The sequence below is a fragment of the Mastigoproctus giganteus genome, chromosome 13, assembly GCF_048544385.1.
Source record: "Mastigoproctus giganteus isolate SK-2022 chromosome 13, ASM4854438v1, whole genome shotgun sequence".
In the NCBI taxonomy this organism is placed as follows: Eukaryota; Metazoa; Arthropoda; class Arachnida; order Uropygi; family Thelyphonidae; genus Mastigoproctus; species Mastigoproctus giganteus.
In genome coordinates, this window is record NC_143587.1 from 11,672,100 (window position 1) to 11,696,175 (window position 24,076).

General features: G+C 39.0%; 1 protein-coding gene across 1 annotated transcript in view; it reads left to right on the forward strand.

The window, feature by feature from the left end:
• Positions 1-24,076, forward strand: part of LOC150075763 (caspase-3-like) — an 81,995-nt gene that overhangs the window by 32,313 nt on the left and 25,606 nt on the right. Inside the window, exons 4-5 of the mRNA XM_090387874.1 lie at positions 7,484-7,645; positions 20,390-20,536. Coding sequence (XP_090244000.1) covers positions 7,484-7,645; positions 20,390-20,536 — 309 coding nt within the window. The remainder of the gene's footprint in view (positions 1-7,483; positions 7,646-20,389; positions 20,537-24,076) is intronic.

Genomic DNA, 24,076 nt, shown 5'->3' on the forward strand with positions numbered 1-24,076 from the left:
CAAAGTGGAAGAGAAACTGTTGAAGTTAAACGTAAGAAAAGCAACTGGGGTGGATGGGATCTATCCAGTTATATTAAAGGAGGCGGCAAAGCAACTAAGCAAACCCTTAGCCATAATTATGAGAGCATCCTTGGACTCAGGGGAGGTTCCCACGGACTGGAGATGTGCAAATGTATCCCCAATTCACAAAGGGGGATCGAAGGGTGACATGAGTAATTACAGACCAGTTAGTTTAACTTCTGTTCCGGGTAAAATAATGGAGTCGCTGGTTAAAGATGGATTGCAGGATCATCTAGACAAGGCTGCAGCAATAATTCAGACACAGCATGTGTTTGTTAAGGGAAAGTCTTGTCTGACAAATTTGATAGGATATTATGATGTGGTTACAAAGGAACTGGATGCAAAAAATAATTTTGATATTATTATATATTTGGATTTCAGGAAAGCTTTTGACACTGTTGCGCATGGAAGACTATTGTACAAATTGGAGCAGAATGGTATTAAGGGTAAGTTGCTACAATGGATAAATGGATGGTTAAGTGGGAGAAGACAGAGGGTGGTAATCAATGGGTGCTGCTCTTCTTGAACTAATGTTATTAGTGGGGTCCCACAGGGTTCGGTGTTAGGTCCACTCTTGTTTTGTATATTTATCAATGATATTGATGAAGGTATATAAGGCTTAATGTCGAAGTTTGCAGATGATACAAAGGTTGGCAGGGTTGTTAATGACAGTAATGACAGTGTGCTACTGCAACAGGATCTAGATAATTTGGGCAAATGGGCTAAGAAGTGGCAACTGAAGTTTAACCTTGATAAATGCAAAGTACTGCATATGGGTAGAAGTAACCCCAGAGAAACGTACCAACTATGTGGTACTACACTTAAGGTGGTAGAAAATGAAAAAGACCTGGGAGTAATTGTGCAGGCAGATATGAAGTTTTCTGAGCAATGCAGACAGGCTGCCAGGGCAGGTCATGGGGTTTTGTCAATGATATATAGGAATTTTGCTAGCAGGGAAAAGGAGGTGATTATCCCTCTGTATAAGGCAATGGTCAGGCCACGCCTTGAGTACTGCGTACAGGTCTGGAGGCCTCATTTTAGGAAGGATGTAGATTTACTTGAGCATGTACAGAGAAGAGCAACAAGATTGGTGAGGGGAATGAAGTGATCCTCTTATCAAGAGAGGCTTAAGTTCTGCAAATTGCAGTGGCTGGAGACTAGGCACCTGTTCGGTGATCTGATTGATGTGTATAAGGCCTTGAATGGGTTCAGCACGCTGAATTCTGATGGGATCCTTCCACTTGTTCAGATTACGAACCTAAGGGGGCATAAATTCAAATTAAGAAAGGACAGATGTAGAATAGATGTGCGGAAATTTGCCTTTAGCCAGTGGGTGGTTAATTGCTGGAACAAACTTCCATCTGTCGTTGTGGAAGTTGATAGGTTGAATAAATTTAAGGAGGAACTGGACAGGCATTTGGAGGGAATGGTATGGTTTTTTTTTTTTTTTTTTTTGGCTGATGCTGCATAAGCTCATACACTTGCGTTCTTGCATCACATGCCACTACAACTACTACTTCTACCCCGGGTGCCTTTTTTATGTTTATCCTCAACAATATCCCCTCCACTTTTCTCTCAGTTATTACAAAATCATCTAGCTCACTGCCAGAGTTTACTTCATCTCTGGCATTTCCCCTTCCTGAATAACTCCTCATGTGTGAATGTAGATGCAGAATACTCATTTAGTTTGTTAGCCACCTAAGCAGAATCATCAACAGTTGATCCATCAATATCCAGTGGACCAATCTGATTCATCCCTTTCCTTCTAGAGTTTACATGGGTAAAGAACTCTTTTCTGTTTTTCTTTGCACCCTTTGCCAAACATTTCTCATAGTGTGCCTTTGCCTGCCTAATCTCCTTTGTGACCTAAACCTTGAACAATATTTCTTAGTTGGTATATAAAGCCTAGTAGCTTCCAAGATAAATTCTTTGAATGTTTCCCATTTTGAATTTGCTGTTGGTAACATCATCAGTATAGAATGTAAATGCTGTCTCCGACCATCATAGTCGCCTTTACGAAAGCAAAAACCCTTCCGTTTACCCCTGATGGTAGTTACCTCTTTGAGTAAATCCCACTTCAGCACACTATGATCACTGCCACCTAGTGGTTCCTTCATCTGCAGATTCTTAATGCATGAAGAATCACTACTGATAATCAGATCAAGAGTATTGCTCCCTCTTGTTGCCTCCAGAACATGCTGATGTAGAAAACAATCATTCAATAAATCCACAAAAGCCTTGCTATTGTGCGAGTGACCATTCCACAAATTCTACTCAATATCTGGGAAATTAAAATCCCCCATTATTAGACTCTCTGATTTACTGGCTCACTCTATTTCCCTGTGCAGTTTCTTATTATACTCATCAGAGTCATTAGGCCTATAACACACTCCTACTCTCAATTTTGATCTCCCAGTACTTATGTCACACCAAACTGACTTGACACTGCACTGTCCAGTGATGTCGACTGGCTTCACTTCCTTGGATTTTATGTGTTTCTTAACTAATAGCATAACCCCTCCTCCCTTCCTATCCTGTCTATCCTTTCTGTACACGCCAATGCGCCATAAAAAATCAAATCAAATCAAACTTTCTGTACACAATGTACTCCCCAAATTCCAGTTCTGCATTCCTTATATCGTTATATTATAAGGAATGCAGTTCTGCATTCCTTATATTGTGTGACACCATGTCTCTGATATCCCAGAGACGTGGTAAATAAATTCATCAAATTTATTTACCGAACTCCTAGCATTGGTGAACACGGAAGTATACATGCACCTGTTCCTATTCTTAGCTACCCTAACAACGCATGTGTTTACTTGTACCACAATGACTCCCAGCAGTCTCTGAAATACCCTGCAATTTGTTTTAGCATAACCTTTTTATGCTGCTCATTCCAATAGAAGCAGTGAAAGAATCACTTTCACTTCTGTCAGTGGCTACTGTTAATTTATTAGTCCTTGTGAATAACAAGTATATGAAATATTAATAATAATGTTTAATATTACCTAAGGTCTGTGACATGAGTACTAATTGGCCTAGTGGTATTGATACATACTGGATTATATATACAATTTAGTGGTAGTGGTACTCATATTATAATGGGTCTGTGTAAAATGGGGTCACATAAAGTGACACATGAGTGTATTAATTGTTTTTTTTTTTTTTTTTTGCATATTATTTTGGTATATCATGCACCTAAGTGTTTGTTTTGTGGTAGCTTGATTTTGAGTAGGATGATCATTTTATGATAGTTACGTAAATTGAAATTATTCAAATTAAACAATGAAAGCATTGTTTTTGCTTTAAAAAAAGCTTGCTTTTGGATTTCTCACCAGAAATGATCTGCCATATTCCACTTTAGCCTGCTAATTGTCCTTGAGGTTGTCACAGACATTCTCTCAGATATGACAGACAAACTGTACTTGCTACCTGGGAGTCTAAAACACTGATGGAACTGATATTCTGGTAATATTAAGTCAAGTGGACCCAATTTCGGTGAAGACTAGAAGTCTGTGCTTGCACCATCAAGATGGTGGGACTGTTAGTAATGCTGGGTACAACCTCCATGGACAAGCACACCATGGGTAACCACTTGGATGTGAACTAACGTAAGCAGGGGTCAAGGTGTGGCACCCACACCACATGGAAGAATGCCACTCCCTGTGTGTTACCAGGCAAAATTAGGCGGTAGGTGACTCTCATCAACCGGTGCAATGCCACCACTTTGCTTATTGGAAGCTTGAAGTCGTGGAACCCATGTTTAGTCTCCAGAGCTAAGTTCTGGTCAACGCTTCCCCACCTCTTCCATCATGCAGTATGACTAATGACTTTTGAGGTTAAGATGAACATCATGGCGAGATCCAGTCTTCCTTACATTTCGAGGGTGCAGCTCTAAAACAGTGCTTGCAGCCTGCTGGACTGGACCGAACCTATTGTTAACTCTTTAGGAGGCTTCCGGATCAGCTAATGTATAATTTTGCTACATCTACTCTGCCAGATAGTGACTGGAGGGAGTACGAGTAGTGTGTATGTGGGGAGCATTGTCAAGGCCACGTTATGTCAAGGATCTGGGTATATTCTTACCATGTGTACGCCATATCCAAAAATTTCATTACTTCATACAGCATGCCTCCCCCCCCCACACTTTTCCTTACTATTGAATACACCATGAATTGTCAAACTAATAGAGTAAGCTTGTCTGCGAAAAGATCTAAATCCCACAAACACTTCCTAGTTCATTTCACAAATATATGTGGTCTCAATTCTATTCTCAACGATGTCCATTTCCACTTGCAGTCCGCCAAACCCCATATACTTTCTGACAAAATCTGAGTTATCAGTTGATTCAACTACTGCTCATCTCAGTTGCCCAAATTATTCGTTGTATGATTCCTTTAGCCTCACAGGTGGTACTTTGTGCATATGTCCATTCTGATATTCCCTGTCAAAGACTTGGTAATTTGGAATCTCCTCTTTTCGATCTTCTTGGGCTTAAAATCTCTCTACCTCATTGTTTCAAATTCATTTGTTGTCTATACCATTCTTCCAACTCCACCAATCACTTGGAGCTCTTTGACTTCCTCTCTTTGCAACTTGACTTTCTCCAGTCCAACTTTCCTAACAGTGCGGTAATTTTCCTTGGCGATTTTAATGTTCACAATGCTCCAGCTGGCTTCTGTTTTCTAGTCATACCGACTCATCTGGTGAGATGCTGAGGCTTTTGCAATTACTAATGAACTTGCTCAGACTGTTCAGTTACCTACACGAATCCTGGACAATCCTAACTATACAGCCAACACGCTTGATCTTTTTCTCACAAACAACTCTTCTAAGTACATGGTTGAAGTGAGTGGCCCTTTTAGCACCTTAGATCACAACTTGGTGATTGTCTCTTCTCCAATGGAGCCTTTAACTCATGGCTATTCCCAACCTCATATTGTTTGGCATCACAAGAACACCAAGGAAAAGAATATTTATTTTCTTCTTTTCCTTGGTCAGATTACCATTTCAAAATGTCTGATGTCAATTTTTGCTTTGATCTTGTCAGTAAAATTATTCTTGTAGGAATGGAATCCTTTATTCCACACTCCACTTTAAAATCTCATTGTTTATCTAAACCTTGGTTTTCCAATAAATGTGCTAACGCTGTTTAAGAGAAGAACATTGCATATCGTAATTGGCTTGTTTCCAATTCTTCAGTTTCATCTTCTGCCTACAACAAAGCTCGGAACTATTGTAAAGCAGTTAGTAATCAGTCCAAACTAGATCGAACAGGCTAAGAGTGGAAAACCTGCTTCTTACCCTAATGGTAGCTGAGAATTCTGGTCTCTTGCCAAAGCTATTGGCCGCAACTTTTGCCCATCTCTGCTCCCACTTCTATCCAAACCAGATGGTTCTGTTGTCACTTCAGTTAAGGATAAAGCTGACCTGCTAGCATCTATTTTTCTTCCAACTCATGTATTAAAGATATTGATAGAACACCTCCCACCATTCCCAATACAATCCATTCAATGCCTCTTGTGGTCTTCCATCAGAAGGATGTCAGAAGAATTTTGATGAATCTTGATGCTAAGAAAGCTTCAGGTCCTGATACTGTTTCTCCACTTGTTCTCAAAACCTGTGCTCCCGAACTTACTCCTGTTCTTTGCCGCTTTTTTCACTTTCTTATTTCAAAGTTGTTTTTCCTTCTGCTTGGAAATTTGTTCATATTCAACCAGTTCCTAAAAAGGGTGATAAATCCCTCCCATCCAATTATTATCCCATTGCAATTACTTCTACTCTTTCTAAAGTAATGGAGAAATCAATTAACCACCAACTCTTAAACTACCTAGAAATCTTCCGTCTGATCAACGATCGCCAGTATGAAATTCTGTCAGTGTCAACCCACTGATGATATTCTGGCTTATGTTACCCATTTATGGACAAATTCAATGGAAAAATTCAGTGAAACACAAGCAGTTGCTCTTGACGTCTCAAAGGTTTTCAATCATGTTTGGCCTAAAGGTCTTCTAAACAAGCTTCCATCTTATGGTTTGCCAACTGTTTTTTGTAATCGGTTATCCAGTTTTCTCTCTGATTGCTCGGTGATGATAAATGGCTCTCTATCTTCTAACTTCTCCACTAATACTGTTGTCCCCCAAGGTTCAGTTCTTTCCCCCACACTTTTCCTCTTGTATATTAATGACCTTTTTCCATTGACTGGAAATCTTATCCATAGTTTTGCCGATGATAGCACATTGCATTCCACTTTCCATTTTGAGAAACCTTGCCCTGCTCAATTCAACTTCTTGAATATCTACTACCAATTCCTTAAATGCTGATCTCCAATGGGGTAAAAACAACTTAGTTGATTTCAATCCTTCTAAAACTCAGTCTTGTCTTATATCTCGCAAAAAGGATTCTTCTGCTCGTATGCTTATCTTTGGTGATACTGATTTCTAGGCAAAATGATATCTCTTTTGAGGATTACTCTGATTTCTAATCTCTCTTGGCACAAGCTCATTACAAATATTGCTTTCTCTGCATCTAAAAAACTTGATTTTCTCTTTCACTCTGTTTGTTACTTTTCTTCCAAACAGCTGTTCACTCTATACAAATTGCAAATCTGCCCTACCATGGAATTTTCTTCCCGCATATGGGGCTGTGCTCCCAAAACCTCTCTCAGGCTTCTAGATTCCATTCAGAAGAGGGTAGTTAGGTTAATTAATGTCTCATCTCTAACAGAGTCTCTCCACTTGCTGTCTCATAGACGTACTGTTTCTGCTGCATCCCTTTTCTACAGATGCTTCCATGTGCACTATTCTTCTGAATTGGCTTCTATAATTCCCGCTCTTTCAAAACACTCTGAACGTATGCTGCCACCAGCCAACATCCATTTACTGTCCAACTATTGCCAGATAGTTCGACAGTAAATGGACCTTCTTCCATTGACTGGAAATTCTTGAAAATTTCTTGACAATTTCGTCTTTCTTGAAAATTACAGTCTACAGAAGTTCAAGTCTAATGTCAACAAATCTAAACCTCCAACCCAAGCATGGTGCTAAGTTATTTTTTTTTGGTTTTTTTTTAGGAGCATTAGCAACTAAGGCCATATTGCTCCGGTGCGGTGGTCATTCCCTGACCTTTCCGCATGTTCCGTATTTGGTGGTGACGGGCTCGAACCCCGGTCTAATCAAGAAGCGTGTGCTACGCACTGCTGCTCCTTCCCACCTGGCTACGGAGGCGCCGGCATGGTGCTAAGTACTATAGGTTCTAATACCTCTCGTGTTTGGGGGTTTTATAAAAAAAAATTTAAAAACTATTACCTAGTAATTTATTAAGTTCTAAGGCCATGTTGAAGTGATTTTTTTGTTTTTTTTTCTGATAGTGATTGAGCAACCTTTCTTTAACATAAAATGCAGTCTTTGTTATTTTTTAGTTCCTGAACAAGAGATGTATCCAGTCAGAAATCCTACTGAAGATAATCCATGTGGTGTTGCAGTCATTATCAATTTAAAAACTTTTAACAAGAATCCTCCATGTGGTAAGAAGCCAGACATAGAAAAGCTTGATCCAAGACATGGAACTGATTCAGACAGAAGTAAAAATCTATATAGTTTTTAATACTCTTTGTTTTATGATTGTCAGATTTTGATCCCCAGGTTAATTGTATGTATAATTTGCCACAATAACTGAGCATCTTTTTAGATGCTGTCATGATCTTAAATAAATGAATTAAATATTTATGTTTTATAAGTCATAGATATTATCAGACACTCTCCCATGTTTAATGTTAATTTTTTTTTACTTAACTCTTTAGCAGTGTTGAGCTCTAGATAGTATGTATGTAGAGCTACATTTCATGTACAAACTCTTGATATTTTTTAGGTATGTGCTGTCATATCTTATCTGTGTTTCCAACTAATTGTAGGCATAGTTTATTATAGATGGCAGCATGAAAATAGTTTTGAAAATCAGAAGAGGAGATCATCTGTTCCCTCAGTCATCTGATATGAGTTTACAAAATTTGAAATTGAAGAATTTCTGCAAAATTCAGATCCATAATTTGATGAAAGCAAATCAAATAATACATAAATAGATGTAGAGGATATTATTGCATCAAAAATATACCGATGAGTTTTATTTGCAGTTTTTTTTTATGAATTTTTTTAAAATTCTGATTTGATGTTTGACAATAATTTTACTCCAGGAACAAACTAGAGTAAAAGCCATGCTATCTGGTGCCCATCTATCCATCCGGAAGCTCTTCCAACTAGCACATTTGAAATACAGTATATTTTATTGGGGAGAAGAAAAAAAAAGACAGCTGCATTACCTACCTACCCAGTAGCAAAGAGAGTATGAGTTCAGTAATAACATTACAAAAATATATCAAATAAAAACAATAATTATACAAAGTTCAGGGAATTATCTTATCCTTTCTTGATTTTTCAGCAGAATAATTTTACTTATTTAATGCAGTTGTCACAGCAGGACAAACTTTGCTTTCATGAGTTGCCCTAGCGTTCCACTGCTTGCAAACAAATGGTATTGCCAAAAGGTTACTCTGCCATTTATAGAAAAGGTGGATGTATCGTATACTTGTTTAAAAGAACAGTGTTTCATCCTCACCTTTTGTCTTACCTGGTCAAGGTCTTGCCTTTTGATACAGCAGTGCATAGCACACGCTTCTTGATTAGACCGGGGTTCGAGCCCATCACCACCAAATACAGAGGATGCAGAAAGGTCAGGGAATGACTACCGCATATCCTGGAGCAATATGGCCTTAGTTGCTAATGCTCCTAAAAACCAAATAACAAATAACAAGCCTTTTGATAATGCTAGTTGTGTGAAAGTCCATTACTCTTATGAAGGAAAAGTGTGTTCTGTGAACATTAGGACCATTCTGTTCACCAGAAAGTGTAAGACCTGCTGGATACAAAAACATACAGAAGGAAAAGAAAGGTCCACACTTATGGTGACAAGACATCCCATTGTTGGATGACATGCCTCATTTTCCCTGACAAAGAAAACAGAAAACTGAATAGTCCTATTTTTCCAACAGTGCCCTTTAATTTAGAAGTGACATGAACATTAATATTGGTCTTCAGAAATACTCAACTGAAAGTAGATACACCAGGCTATATCAATAATTAAATATGATCTCACGTATAAGTGTGAAGAATTTTATGATTATGATTTTTTATTAATACATTGTGGTGTATTTAAAAAAATTAATTTTGTTAGCAAATACAGTTTATTTATCTATATATATTTAATAATATATCATTTCAGTAGTATTAACTTATTAAAATGCAGTGCATATCAATATAAAGTATAGTCTCCACAAACAGTGATATAAATGACCAAAAATTTTGGCAGGGAGTCAAAAAGATGGCGGGTGTCTATTTAGTGAATGCTCAGTCATGCTTTTTTTGCACTTCTTCTGTGAATTGAGCAATAGTGGTCATTTATATAACTGTCCCATCATATTACAAATTTCTTTGATGGGTGACATATCTAGTGAGCATTAGTAGAGGCATATGATGCAAGAAAGCAAGCTTATATAGTATTAGCCAAAAAAAACCCCCTTCCCATTTCAACCATTCATACATGCATGACCAGGCGCCTCCGTAGCCAGGTGGGAAGGAGCAGCAGTGCGTAGCACACGCTTCTTGATTAGACCGGAGTTTGACCCGTCACCACCAAATACTGAGGATGCGGAAAGGTCAGGAAATGACCACCGCATATTCCCAGAGCAATATGACCTTAGTTGCTAATGCTCCTAAAAACCAAATAACAACAACATACATGCATGCCAAGAAGTAGGTCTGCGTCACTTGGGTGCTATTAGGATGTGAGATGTGTATTATGTGAGCAGGCATTGTCCTTCTGGAAAATGATGTAGGATGTAATATAGAAAAGGCACAAATGATTTTTTTCCTTTTTTTTTTATGAACTTCAAATGAGAAGTATTAGAGCCTATAGTACTATAGATTCTAATATTTCTTCTGAGAAGATGAAAGATGATATTGTTGACATTAGACTTGAACTTCTGCAGATTGTGATTTTCAGGAAATACATATGAATGAAGGTTGTTCAGAAAACAGAAGTTCAATGAATAAATGAGGAAGAAAAAAAGTTGGTTCTGTGAGTTTGAAGTTGGATATTAAAAGAATGTTGCGTGGTTGCGGCATGTGTTCGAACTGCTTTGAAACAGAGAGTGGGAATTATAGAAGCAGATTCAGAAGAACAATGCCCATGGAAGTATCTATAGAAAAGGCATGCAGCAGAAACAGAACATCTATGAGACAGAGTGAAGAGACTGTTAAACATGAGTTATTAAATAACCTAACTATCCTCTTGTCAGTGGAATCTAGAATCCTGAGATAGGTTTTGGGGACACTGCCCAGATGTAGAAACAGTATTCTATGGTAGGACAGATTTGCGATTTGTACAGAGATTTGCCATCTGTTCAGTCTGTTCGGAAGAAAAGTAATGTTGATAGTGAAGAGAAAACCCAGTTTTTTTAGATGCAGAGGAAGAAATATTTGTAATCTGGTTATGCCAAGAGAGATTAGGAGTCAGGGTAATCCTCTATAGAGATATATGGTCTTGCCTAAAAATTGGAGGAGTGTCATTGAAGATAAGCATAGGAGCAGAAGAATCCTTTTTGAAAGATATAAGACAGGACTGAGTTTTAGAAGGATTGAAATCAACTAAGATATCTTTGCCCCACTGGAGAATTATCTGGAGATCAGCATTTCAGGAATTGGTAGTGGATATTTGAGAAGTTGAAGCTGTTTATGTATAGCAAGGTTTCTCAAACTGGAAGGTGGAAAGCAACATGCTGTCATTAGCAAAACTATGGATAGGACTTCTGATCAATGAAAGAAGGTCATTAATGTACAAAAGGAAAAGAATGGGAGAAAGAACTGAACCTTGGAGAACACTAACATTAGTGGAGAAGTTAGAAGACAGAGAGCCATATACCCTCACCCTCGGCGAAAAACTATGATGCCCACTTACAAAAAATAGTTGGAAAACCATAAGATGGAACTTATTTAGACCTTTATAACAAACATGATGAAAAGCCTTTGAATTGTCAAGAGCAACTGCTTAAGTTCACCAAACTTTTCCACTGATTTTTGTCCATAGATGGGACCTATAAGCCAGAATATCACCAATGGATCAACACTGATGGAATCCATACCTGTGATCGTTGATCAGATGAAAGGTTTATGGATAGTTTGAGTGAGTTGATGATTAAATTATTTCTCTATTATTTTGGAAGAGTAGAAGTGAGTGCATCAGAATGAAAATTGAATGAATATTTGTTATCCATTTTAGCAATTGGCTGGATATGAGCAGATTTCCAAGCAGAAGGAAAAACACATGCAGAATAAGAAATTAAAAAAGGCAACACAGAACAAAAGGGTGCGAGGTTAGCCTGTGCGGACATTGCTCCTTAAAGCTCTTCAAACAGAGAAGTTTTTCCTGATTTATTTTCTGCTTTATTAGTTTAAATTGTCATATTAACTTATTTTCTAGAGTAGCTTTATATTCCTAGTTACGATACTTAGTTTAAAGTTTAACTTAGACAGAGATTTTGTAGATATTACTTAGTATCGGTAACGGTATCAAATCCACGTGTCACAAACCAATTTTTTTTTAACCAAATTTAGCCGATTTATTAACCAACTGTTATATCAAATTATCTTCTATAAGTAGATTATAGACCTAGTCAGGATCCTTAGTTTATTCTAAATTGAGATAGCGAGATTTGGAAGCTAATCAATACTTACGAGTCCATAGAAATACCGTTCGTGAATTCCCGCCATTTTTACACGATAGCATAAGCTTAGTGTCGTATAGTGCATAATATAATATTGTCAATTAATCGGTAAATCTATTAATCTTGATAAACTTTATTGTCAATTAAATTGTATTTTTAACTATATATATATATATATATATATATATATATAACGACTTAATCGTAACAAATAATTAATACATAACTATAGTGGTACACGTGATACGGAAGTTGTATAAAGGGAACTCGTAGAAAACACTAGATACCGAAAAAATATATATATAACATAACTGTTTTGGGATATAACTTAAGGATTTAATTTTTGTTTTGAATTTTATTGAATTAAATCGGAATCATGACTCTGACCAGAGCAGCAAAGCAAAAGGCTCAAGCTAATGGGAGTGCTGTGGTTCAGGGGAGAACTGAGGGGGGCAGTTGCCCTCTGAATCACAGTCTATTAAAATGCACTGTTTGCTTGATGTTTGCGGAGCAGTCGGGTACGGGACATGATATTGCCAAGGGGGATGTCTTTGTGTTTGCACGATGTAAGGAGTGCAAGGAAATCAGGCGACAACTCAGCGTTGTTATGGGCCTTTATGAGAGCTTGAAGGACAGGGTGGATGCCCTCGAAGGAAATAAATTGAGGGGCCCATCAAGCTCTCAGCTGCCCACATCAACGCCAGAGCTTGCACTTGGTCATCAGGCAACACAGAAGCAGCCCCCTAGGCAGAATGCGCTGGTCCCACAGGAACTAGTAGTTGTTGGTGACTCTATTGTCAGGGAAACGGGGAACATACTTTGTAAAAAGGATAGGTGGAATAGGACCAGGGTATGTCTGCCAGGGGCAAAGGTTGATGACGTTGTAGAGCGGATATCATCTTTTAAGGGCACAAAAGGTGATATAGTTGTACACGTTGGCACTAATGATATTAAGAGTAGGAGACCGGCGGAATTACTTAGCAAGTACAGGTCACTGTTGAAAAAAAGCCGTGAATTAGGGTTGAACTTGAAAGTGTCTGCAATTCTGCCCAGACACGATAGGAGGGAGTATATGATGAGAGCCTTGTCGATCAATTCGGCCCTGGAGGGATTGTGCAAGGCTCATGGGGTAGAATTTTTTTCAGCCTGGACTGTACTTGTTAACAGGAGAGATTGCTTCTACAGGGATGGGATACACTTAAATAGAAAGGGTGCAAGAATTTTTGCTGATGCTGTCGAGGCAGTGTTAGGTGGGTCGGAAAACTGCTAGTTGGGGGGGATACAAGGACTAATAGATTAACAGTAGCCAGTGGCAGAGGTGGAAGTGATTCTTGCACTGCTTCTATTGAAATGAGCAGAAGTCTGAAAAACAAGATGCAGGATATTTCAGAGACTGCTGGTAGTCATTGCGGTACAAGTAAACACATGGGTTGTGTTAGGGTAGCTAAGAATAGAAACAGGTGCATGTATACCTGCGTGTACACCAATGCTAGGAGTTTGGTAAATAAATTTGATGAATTTGAGGTATTGCTCAAAACATCAAAGGCAGATATTGTTGGGATATCAGAGACGTGGTGTCACACAGATATAAGTAATGCGGAACTGGAATTTGGGGAATACAATGTGTATAGAAAGGATAGACAGGACAGGAGGGGAGGAGGGGTTATGCTATTAATTAAGAAACACAAAGTCCAAGGAAGTGAAGCCAGTCGACATCGATGGACAGGGCAGTGTCGAGTCAGTTTGGTGTGACATAAGCATAGGGAAATCAAAATTGAGAGTAGGAGTGTGCTATAGGCCTAATGACTCTGATGAGTATAATAAGATATTGTACAGGGAAATAGAGTGGGCCAGTAAATCAGAGAGTCTTATAATGGGGGACTTTAATTTCCCAGATATTGACTGGAATTTGTGGGTTGGTCACTCGCACACTAGCAAGGCTTTTGTGGATTTATTGGATGATTGTTTTCTACATCAGCATGTTCGTGAGGCAACAAGAGGGAGCAATACTCTTGATCTGATTATCAGTAGTGATTCTTCATGCATTAAGAACCTGCAGATAAATGAACCACTAGGTGGCAGTGATCACAGTGTGTTGAAGTGGGATTTACTCAAGGAGGTAACTACCATCAGAGGTAAAGGGAAGGGTTTTTGTTTTCGTAAAGGCGACTATGATGGTCTGAGACAGTATTTAAATTCTATACAGTGGGACCAACTGATGATGTTACCAACAGCAAACTCAAAATGGGAAGCATTCAAGGAACTAATCTTGGAGGCTACCAGGCTTTACATACCAACTAAGAAATATTGTTCAAGGTTTAGGCCTAAATGGTTGTCAGATGAACTAATGAGACATGTGGCAGAGAAGAAAAATGCATGGGATACATACAAATTAATGGGTGACATGGAAGCCTATGATAGATATAAGTTGGTCTGTAACCAAGTCACAAAGGAGATTAGGCAGGCAAAGGCAGACTATGAAAAATCCTTGGCAAAGGATGCAAAGAAAAACAGAAAAGAGTTCTTTACATACTTGAACTCGAAAAGGAAAGGGATGAATCAGATTGGTCCACTGGATATTGATGGTTCAACAGTTGAGGATCCTGCTCAGGTGGCTAACAATCTAAACGAGTATTTTGCATCTACATTCACGCATGAGGAGTTATTCAGGAAGGAGAATGATGTAGGTAAAGTAAACATTGGCAGTGAGCTGGATGATTTTGTAATAACTGAGAGGAAAGTGGAGGAGAGATTGTTGAGGATAAACATAAAAAAGGCACCTGGGGTGGATGGGATCTATCCAGTTATATTAAAGGAGGCAGCAAAGGAAATATGCAAACCCCTAGCAATAATTATGAGAGCTTCTTTGGACTCAGGGGAGGTACCCATAGACTGGAGATGTGCAAATGTAACCCCAATTCACAAAGGAGGATCAAAGGCTGACACAAGTAATTATAGACCTGTTAGTTTAACTTCTGTTCCAGGTAAATTAATGGAGGCACTGGTTAAAGAAGCACTGCAGGATCATCTAGACAAGAATTCAGTTATAGCTCAGACGCAGCATGGTTTTGTTAAGGGCAGGTCTTGCCTGACCAATTTGATTGGATACTATGATGTAGTCACAAAAGAACTGGATGCAGGGAATAACTTTGATATTATATATTTGGATCTTAGAAAGGCTTTTGATACTGTTGCACATGGAAGACTGCTGCACAAATTGGAGCAATGTGGCATTGGAGGCAAATTGCTGCTATGGATAAGGGGATGGTTGAGTGGCAGAAGACAGAGAGTGGTAATCAATGGACACTGCTCAACGTGGACTAATGTTATTAGTGGAGTTCCTCAAGGTTCAGTGTTGGGTCCGTTGTTGTTTTCGGTGTTTATGAATGATATTGATGATGGGATATCAAGTTTAATGTCCAAGTTTGCAGATGATACAAAGGTTGGCAGGGTCGTTAAGGACAATACTGACGCTATGCTGCTGCAACAGGATCTGGAAAGGTTGAACAGATGGGCTGAGAGGTGGCAAATGAGGTTTAACATCGACAAATGTAAAGTGCTGCATATGGGAAACAGTAACCCCAGAGCAACGTATCAACTCTGCGGTACTACACTGATAGTGGTGGAGAATGAAAAGGACCTGGGGGTAATTGTGCAGGCAGATATGAAGTTCTCTGAGCAGTGCAGACGAGCTGCAAGAGTAGCTCATGGTGTCTTGTCAATGATATACAGGAATTTTTCTAGCAGGGATAAGGAGGTGATTATTCCCTTGTATAAGGCAATGGTAAGGCCACATCTTGAGTACTGTATACAGGTCTGGAGGCCTCATTTCAAGAAGGATGTAGAGCTGCTGGAACGGGTACAGAGAAGGGCAACAAGATTAATAAATGGAACAAAGGGTTGCTCTTACGAAGAAAGGCTTAAGTTTTGCAAATTACAGAGTTTGGAGACTAGGCACCGGCGAGGTGATCTGATAGAGGTGTATAAGGCTTTGAATGGTTTGAGCATGCTCAATGCCAATGGGATTCTTCATCTTTCTCAGAATAATCACCTCAGAGGGCATAAATTCAAATTGAGGAAGGACGGATGTCGGATAGATGTGCGGAAATTTGCCTTTGGCCAGCGGGTGGTTGGTTGGTGGAACCGACTTCCATCACTTGTTGTTGAAGTTGATAGCCTAAACAAATTTAAAGCTCAACTGGACAGGTATTTCGAACGAACGGAGGGGTGAAATGGGAGTGGTTTTTTTTTTTTTTTTTTTTTTTTTTTTGGCTGATGCTGAATAAGCTTGCTTTCTTGCATCATATGCCTCTGCTAATGCTAATGCTAATGCTAAAAGTAAGTTCAGGAGCACAGGTTTTGAAAACAATTGGAAAAATACCATTAGGGTCTGGAGCTTTCATAGCATCAAGATTATTCAAAATCCTTATGACAGATGGACTGGAAAATGGAAGCCACTGGAGTTCTGAACATTAAAATCTCCAAGGAAAATTAGCATTAGCATTAATTGAGGCATACAATGCAAGAAAACAGAGTTCCTCATGTGTGAATGTAGATGCAAAATACTCTCATTCAGTTTATCAGCTACCTGAGCAGGATCATCAATAGTCGAACCATCTATGTTAAGTGGACCAATCTGATTCATCCTTTTCCTTCTAGAGTTTTCATAAGTAAATAACTCTTTGCTGTTTTTCTTTGCATCATTTGCCAAAGATTTCTTATTATGTGCCTTTGCCTGCATAACCTCCTTTGCGACTTGATTGCGGAGCAATATGGCCTTAGTTGCTAATGCTCCTAAAAACCAAATAACAACAACAGCGACTTGATTATAGACTAGCTTATATCTACCATAGACTTCTGTGTCGTCTGATAATTTATTTGCATCCCATGCATTTTTTTTCTCTGCCACAAGCCTCATTAATTCATCTGACATCCATTTAGGCCTAAACATTGAACAGTTCTTCTTAGTTAGTATGAAAGCCTAGTAACTTCCAAGATAGTCTGAGACCACTGTAATCACCTTTATGAAAGGTGATTACAGTGAAAAACCCTTCCCTTTACCCTTGATGTTAATTACATCTTTAAGTAAATCCCAGATTAGTACACTGTGGTCACTGTCACCCAGTGGTTCCTTTAACTGCAAATTCTTAATGCATGAATAATCACCGTTGATAACCAGATCAAGAGTATTACTCTCTCTGGTTGCCTCTTGAACAGGTTGCTGTAGAAAACAGTCATCCAATAAATCCACAGATGTCTTGCTAGTCTGCTAGTGACCAAGCCACAAGTTCCAGTCAACCTCTGGAAAGTTAAAATCCCCCATTATGAGACACTGATTTACTGGCCCACTCTATTTCCATGCAGATTTGTTCATTATACTCGTCAGAGTCATTAGGCCTACAACACACACCTACTCTCATTTTCCTTTTCCCAGTGCTTATGTCATACCACACTGACTCCACATTGCATTGTCCAGTCAATTGGATGCACTTCCTTAGATTTTATGTGTTTCTTAAAACATCATAACTCCTCCTCCCTTCCTGTCTGAAATTCCAATTCTGCACTGCTTATATCTGTGTGACACCACGTTGCTAATATCCCAATAATATCTGCCTTTGATGTCTCGATCAGCACTTCAAATTCATCAAATTTATTAACTATGCTTTTAGCATTGGTGTATATGCAAGTATACATGCACCTGTTCCTACTCTTAGTTACCCTAACACAGACCATGTATTTACTTATTCCATGATGACTCCCAGCAGTCCTGGAAATCCTCAGCACCTTGCTTTCCTGGCTGCTGCTCATTCTAATAGAAGCAGTGCAAGAATTACTCGCCTATCCTGCGACAACTGTTAATCTTTTAGTCTGTAAATCCCCCCAAGCTAGCAGTTTTCTGACCTACCTCACACTGCCTCGATAGCATCAGCAAATACGCCGATGAGACAAAACTTTATGACCACCTACCTAATATGATGTTGGTCCTCCACTTGCAGCCAAAACAGCTCATACCCAGCAAGGTATGGATGCCACAAGATTTCTAAATGTGTCTTGTGGTATCTGGTACCAACATGTAATCAGCAGATTCTTGTAACTCCTGTAAGGTTGAGATGCCCCAAACCGGAGTTTTTGTTCCAACACAAACCACAGATGCTCGATGGGATTGATGTCTGGGGAATTTGGAGACCAGGGCAATAACTGGAAGTCTTCCTCGTGTTCCGTGAACCAGTCTCGAACGATTCGGGTGGTTTGGCATGGTGCATTATCCTGCTGAAAGGTGGACTGCCAGAGGGGAAAACCGTTGCTGTGAAAGGGTGCACCTGATCAGTAATGATGTTTAGGTAGGTGGTAGACATCGGTGTCTGGCACATGGATGACTGGAACCAGGGTATCCCAGCAGAACATCACCCAAAGCGACACCCCCGCCACCGGCTTGTTTTCGTCTCACGGTCCATCCAGGCACCATCACTTCCCTGAGGTAAATGATGCACATGTACCCGGCCGTCCACATGGTGCAAAGGGAAACGTGATTCATCAGACCAGACGATCTTCTTCTAATCACTCAAGGTTCAGTTTCCATGCTCGCGTACCTATTGTAGGCACTGTCACTGGTGAACCATGGTTAGCATGGGCACTCGGAGCGGCCTGTGGCTACACAGCCCCATTTTCAGCAGGGTTCGATGTACTGTGTTTTGTGACACATTACTCCCGCCACTAGCATTCCAGTTACCAGCGAATTGCACGACAGTCACCCTTCTGTTGCCACTTACCAAGGCGCATCCGTAGCCAGGTGGGAAGGAGTAGCAGTGCGCAGCACACGCTTCTTGATTAGACCGGGGTTCGAGCCCGTCACCACCAAATACGGAGGATGCGGAAAGGTCAGGGAATGACCACCACATATCCCCGGAGCAATATGGCCTTAGTTGCTAATGCTCCTAAAAACCAGATAACAACAACAGCCACTTACCATCAGGAAGAGCCTTCGCTCACCTCAGTGAGCTATGGTCATCCTAAACCTCGCCAGCGGTTCATGGGTTTTCCCCTCATCGGACCACTTTCGGTAGGTACTAACCACAGCTGACTATGAGCACCCCACAAACTGTGCCATTTCGGATATGCTCTGACTCAGTCGTCTGGCCATTACAATTTGGCCTTTGTCAAACTCGCTTAAGTCTGCTGCCTTTCCCATCTGAAGAACAAGAGTAACACCGTTTTAACAGAGCTCAGTATCTGGTATTTTTTATACCATCTCCCGACCCGCACATGCATCATAGTTAACCTGCAGTTGCTTTGATTTGCATAATTACTTGCTGGTCATAATGTTTTGGCTCATCAGTATATTACCTCACTGTCAGAAAAGTTGGACTGGAGAAAGATGGAATGTGGTAGAGAGATTTTAAGCTAGACAAGATCGAAAAGAGGTGATTCCAAATTATTAAATCTCTGACAGGGAATATCAGAACAGACATATGCACAAATTTCACCTTTGAAGTGAAAGGAATCATACAGCCTCTTGGACCAGTGCTGGTCTTTAGAATGTTTTCAGCATAGTCTTCTGGTCAATGTGCCATCAGTAATATCTAGAGGTGAATGGCTGTTGTAGTTGATGACTCCTCATATCACAATTCCAGTTGTTGGCCCAGTATGCTGCTCCTGATGCAGGCTGGTATTACCTCTGTTCTTGAAATGTCTCCAGAAGTCCATGTGGCTTTCACTGGATTCCAAACATAAATATGATTTCTCACTGAAGACAACACTCCCATGCACTATTGTGAAAGATGACAATGATGGAGTGGCATCAGAGGCAGACAAGGCAATGGATGACAAGCAGAATTTAGCCCACTCCTCACAGTTGTCTACTAATCATATTTACTGACCCAGGCACAGACAGGGATGGCATTATGATGCTAGAAGTTTTACAGATTGTGATATTTCTTTCCTACCACTAGTTGCCTGATCTGTTAATTCTCCAATTCTGATATTTTACTAATACCACCACAGCAATGGTGACACGTTGGAGTAATCCTCTTGCCTGTTGTTGCCAAGAACATCCTACTTTAGACAGTCCACCAATCTGTCCCCTTTCAAAGTCCATCAGTTGTACTTAATGGTGCCTTATACATAATGCATTTCACATTCTTAGATGGTTATTTGTTCACTATTGTTTTCCTTCTAACATTATAGGACATTCTACTGTGCCAATCAGCTTGACATGTCTATCGTTTATGCTAATATATGTTACAGCCCTACATGCAGATTTTCAGGTAAATCTCTCCATTCTTTCTAGATGGGGAAATTTCATTGACAAGCATTATATATAGTCATCACCTGAGCAGGTTTTAAGTTTCAAAAATTGGGGTTTGCCTACTCATGTAATAATTCTCTTTCATAACTCTGTTTTAAATACCAAAAAATATTCTTTTATTGCACATGCTTAAATAAATGTAAGATAGCAATTTCTAATCTGTGATGTTTGGTATTTTATAGAATGATTTTCTAATCAAATTTTTGTTTCCCCTCCACCAATTGTTTTTTGTTTTATTTCATTAGATAAACTTGCTCAAGTATGGAGGAAATACGGGTTTGCTGTGAAGGTTTATGATGACCTTACTAGTGAAGAAATTGTTAATAAACTAAGTGAACCTTATCCAGATTTGGATGTGTTTGTCGTTTGTATATTGACACATGGAAAAGAAGGTAAGTTGTATGAGATGTATAGAGGATACTATTGCTGCATTGTCTTTCTCCATAGTAACCCATATTCATATTCAGTGAACTAATTTGTGAATTGATACTACTACCTTCTACAACTTCATTTATACTTCTGTGCTACTGCACTGCCCTCTACAACTTTTGTATAACCAAAAATTTGTATATGATGTGCTTATTCATCATTTAGTATTAGCAACATTGACATTGTTTAAAAAAACATTATGGGAATCCTATTGTCTCAAAACATGGTACCACAACATGTCGAGCAGACAACTTGTGTAATTGAAACTCGCTGATATTTGTAAAATTGGACAAATGTTAACTTATTGTGATTTTCTCTGTCCTCATTTTAAATTTAAATTAAAATGTTAAATAGGATATTAAGAAATATCATAGAAATGTTATATTTCGTTATTTCTTCCAGGACCTAAATCTCTAAATTTTCAAATTTCCAAACTATTAGTGAAATATGAGGGGCCGGAATTTTCCTTCTATCCTCCTCTTCCTTTCTCCTACTTATCCCTCCCTGCACTTTTTAAATACTGCAATGGAACATGCCTGGGCTATAAATATGGCCTTAGACACCTGTTTTCTTCCCCTTTGAAGATGATATTCCCATCATATCATCTTCAAAGGGGAAGATGGGACAAAAAGTCCCATCAAGCTTTGGATATTTATCTCCATTTATTTAGGGTCAAAGCTTGCTTTCATTCCTTTGTCCCATTACGAGGTTCATCTATCTTTTATGCAGGTCTTTCAATACTACTTCCATCTCTTCTAATTACACCTTACCTGGATGCAGTTATTCCTTAAAAATCTCATGTAAGAGAATTCCTGACTTCAAATTTCCAAAATATTTATAATATTTCTTAATATCCTATATATTCTATTTAACATTTAATATTCTATTTAATATATATTCCATTTATGAATCTTAATATTCATATAATTTTCCAAAGAAAATTTCCCCCAATATTACTCCAATTTTCCAAAAGGAAAATTACCCCAATAATTACCCAAATTTTCCAAAGAAAAATTACTTTGGGATGATGTGATGTAACCGCCAGACACTGTTTTTCCTTGGTTTTCAGCATTTTAGTTCTGGTTTCTTGTACATTTGCTGCCTTTCCATATTTTATTTTTCATGGCTTTTTCTACTTTAATAATAGAGATGGTATTCAAGATTTCCTCTTTTTATCATTATAACCTCTTATACAGTGGTGTCTTAGCACTTTCATGTAGCAGTTCATGAAAAGTTGGAAAAGTTGTTAGAAAAGTATGTACTCCAAAAAATTACTTTTCCTTTATAATTTTTGTTATCCTACCTTAGTTTATGCATTTTCTGCTTGTTTTGAGATTTTTTTTAACTAGACAACAGCATTTTTGTATCTTTGCGATTCTATGTTCCCTGTCTTTCCCAAAATCTTCCCAAGTTTTTTTCAGCCTCTTTTGCACATATCTTAGCCTACTTGCACTTTTCTTCTTATTCCAATAATGATTTATTAGTTTTATTTTGCCAAAAATGTGATTTCATATATCATAATTTGCTATATTCCTTTTCCATTCATATTATATACACTCATGAACCAAAACATTATGACCACCTAGCTAATAGTATATCAGGCCACCTTTTTTACGGCGCTTCCATAGCCAGGTGGGAAGGAGCAGCAGTGCATAGCATACGCTTCTTGATTAGACCGGGGTTTGAGCCCATCACCACCAAATATGGAGGATGCGGAAAGGTCAGGGAATGACCACCGCATATCCCCCGGAGCAATATGGCCTTAGTTGCTAATGCTCCTAAAAACCAAATAACAGCAACAACAACAACAACAACACCTTTTTTAAGTGATAACTGCTTGCACCTCTCAGTGTGGCATCGATTCCACTAGATTGTGGATGGTGGCCTCAGATATCCAGGACCATTTGTGCAGAAGGATGTCCAGGATTTCGGCAAGAGAAGGAGTCACTGGTGTGGACTGATGAATGCTGCATTCCACGACATCCCACAAATCAAGAGTTTAGTGTCAAACAACGTTAACTACAAAATTGCATTTTCTTTTTGCGATAACTTTAGTTTTACTTTATACAAATAACAGTGCATATCATGTCATAGAACTGTATCTGTCTAGTACTTTAGTTAGCTTAGGCTGTAAGTACATTTCTGGTAAACCAAGAAAATTTTGGTTAATTACAAAAACATAAACATCAACTACAAAGTGATTTGTAGTTAAATGTTGTTTGACACTAAACCCTCAATGTTCATTGAGATTGATGTTGGGGTGGAGGAGAATTTTGTAGCCATGGGAGCACATGAAATGCTTGGACATGATTCTTAAACCATTCCTGCATATTGCGGGCCTTGTGATATGGGCATGGTCTTGTTGAAAGAGCCTAGTTCCATCTGTATACACAGTTACCATGTAGAGCAAAACTTGGTCTGAAACAATGCCGAGGTAGGATCTGGTGGTGTAGGTGTGTTCAGTGGGGATGAGGGGACCCAGCAATGTTCATGAAAACATCCACCAAACCAGATACCACCACCACCACTATCTCTTGTTTTCATCCAACTGTACAGTCTGGTTGCAGCAGTTCACCTGCTTTCTGTTGAATACCTACCATCCATTGGCATGGTGGAACTGGAACTTTCATTCATTAGACTAGGCGACTCTTTTGCAGCCACCCACTGCAGGCAGAAGTGGCGATGACAGTTGGTCAACATGGGCACATGAACAGATTTCCTACTCTGAGCATTATGGTGTGCTCAGAAATATTTCTGTGTGTGCCCTGGTTGTTATCTGCTGTTAATTGAGGGATTGTGAGTTGTCTGTTTTCCTGGACAGCACTTGCCAACTGCTGTTCACCTTGACTGTCAACCAGTGGTGGTCTTTCCATTCCAGTATTTTGGGTGGTTGTGTATGTCCCGCTTTGGACCATTCTGCCACACTTTCATTGTGGTGGCCCTCAAACAGCTGAGATATTGGTCCTGCCTTTGTAGCATTGCAAGTTATTCCCTGTTCAAGCTGCATCAGGTCCTTTTCCTCACTGCACGGGCTTCATCTGGCAGACTGACAAGAACTACCCACACCATCAATATATATGGTGCACCTTAGTGACATCGCTCCTAGGTGCTGTGGGATTGGTCCACTTATGGAGACAGGGCTGGTCATAATGTTTTGGCTCATGGGTGTATATGTTTCAGGTGTAATATTTCTAATAAACAATTTTATTAGAAATAAAATTGTTTATGCCTAATAAAAGTTTTCCTAATTTTATCAGCCATAAATAATTTCTAATAAATCCTTGTAAAAAGAAAATAATATTTAAATTAAAATATAATAAAGGAGGAAAATATATCTTGGGCACTGGCCCACAATTGAATAAAGTTTTCCTGTGGTTTCTTTATAGTGTAAACCCACATTTCTAAACTTTCATAATGTTTGTGTGGCTGCGTTATAACCACATGTTCTGCATTGAGCTAAAGAAATTTTGATCTGGTCACTGTAACTGTATACAATAAGAAAT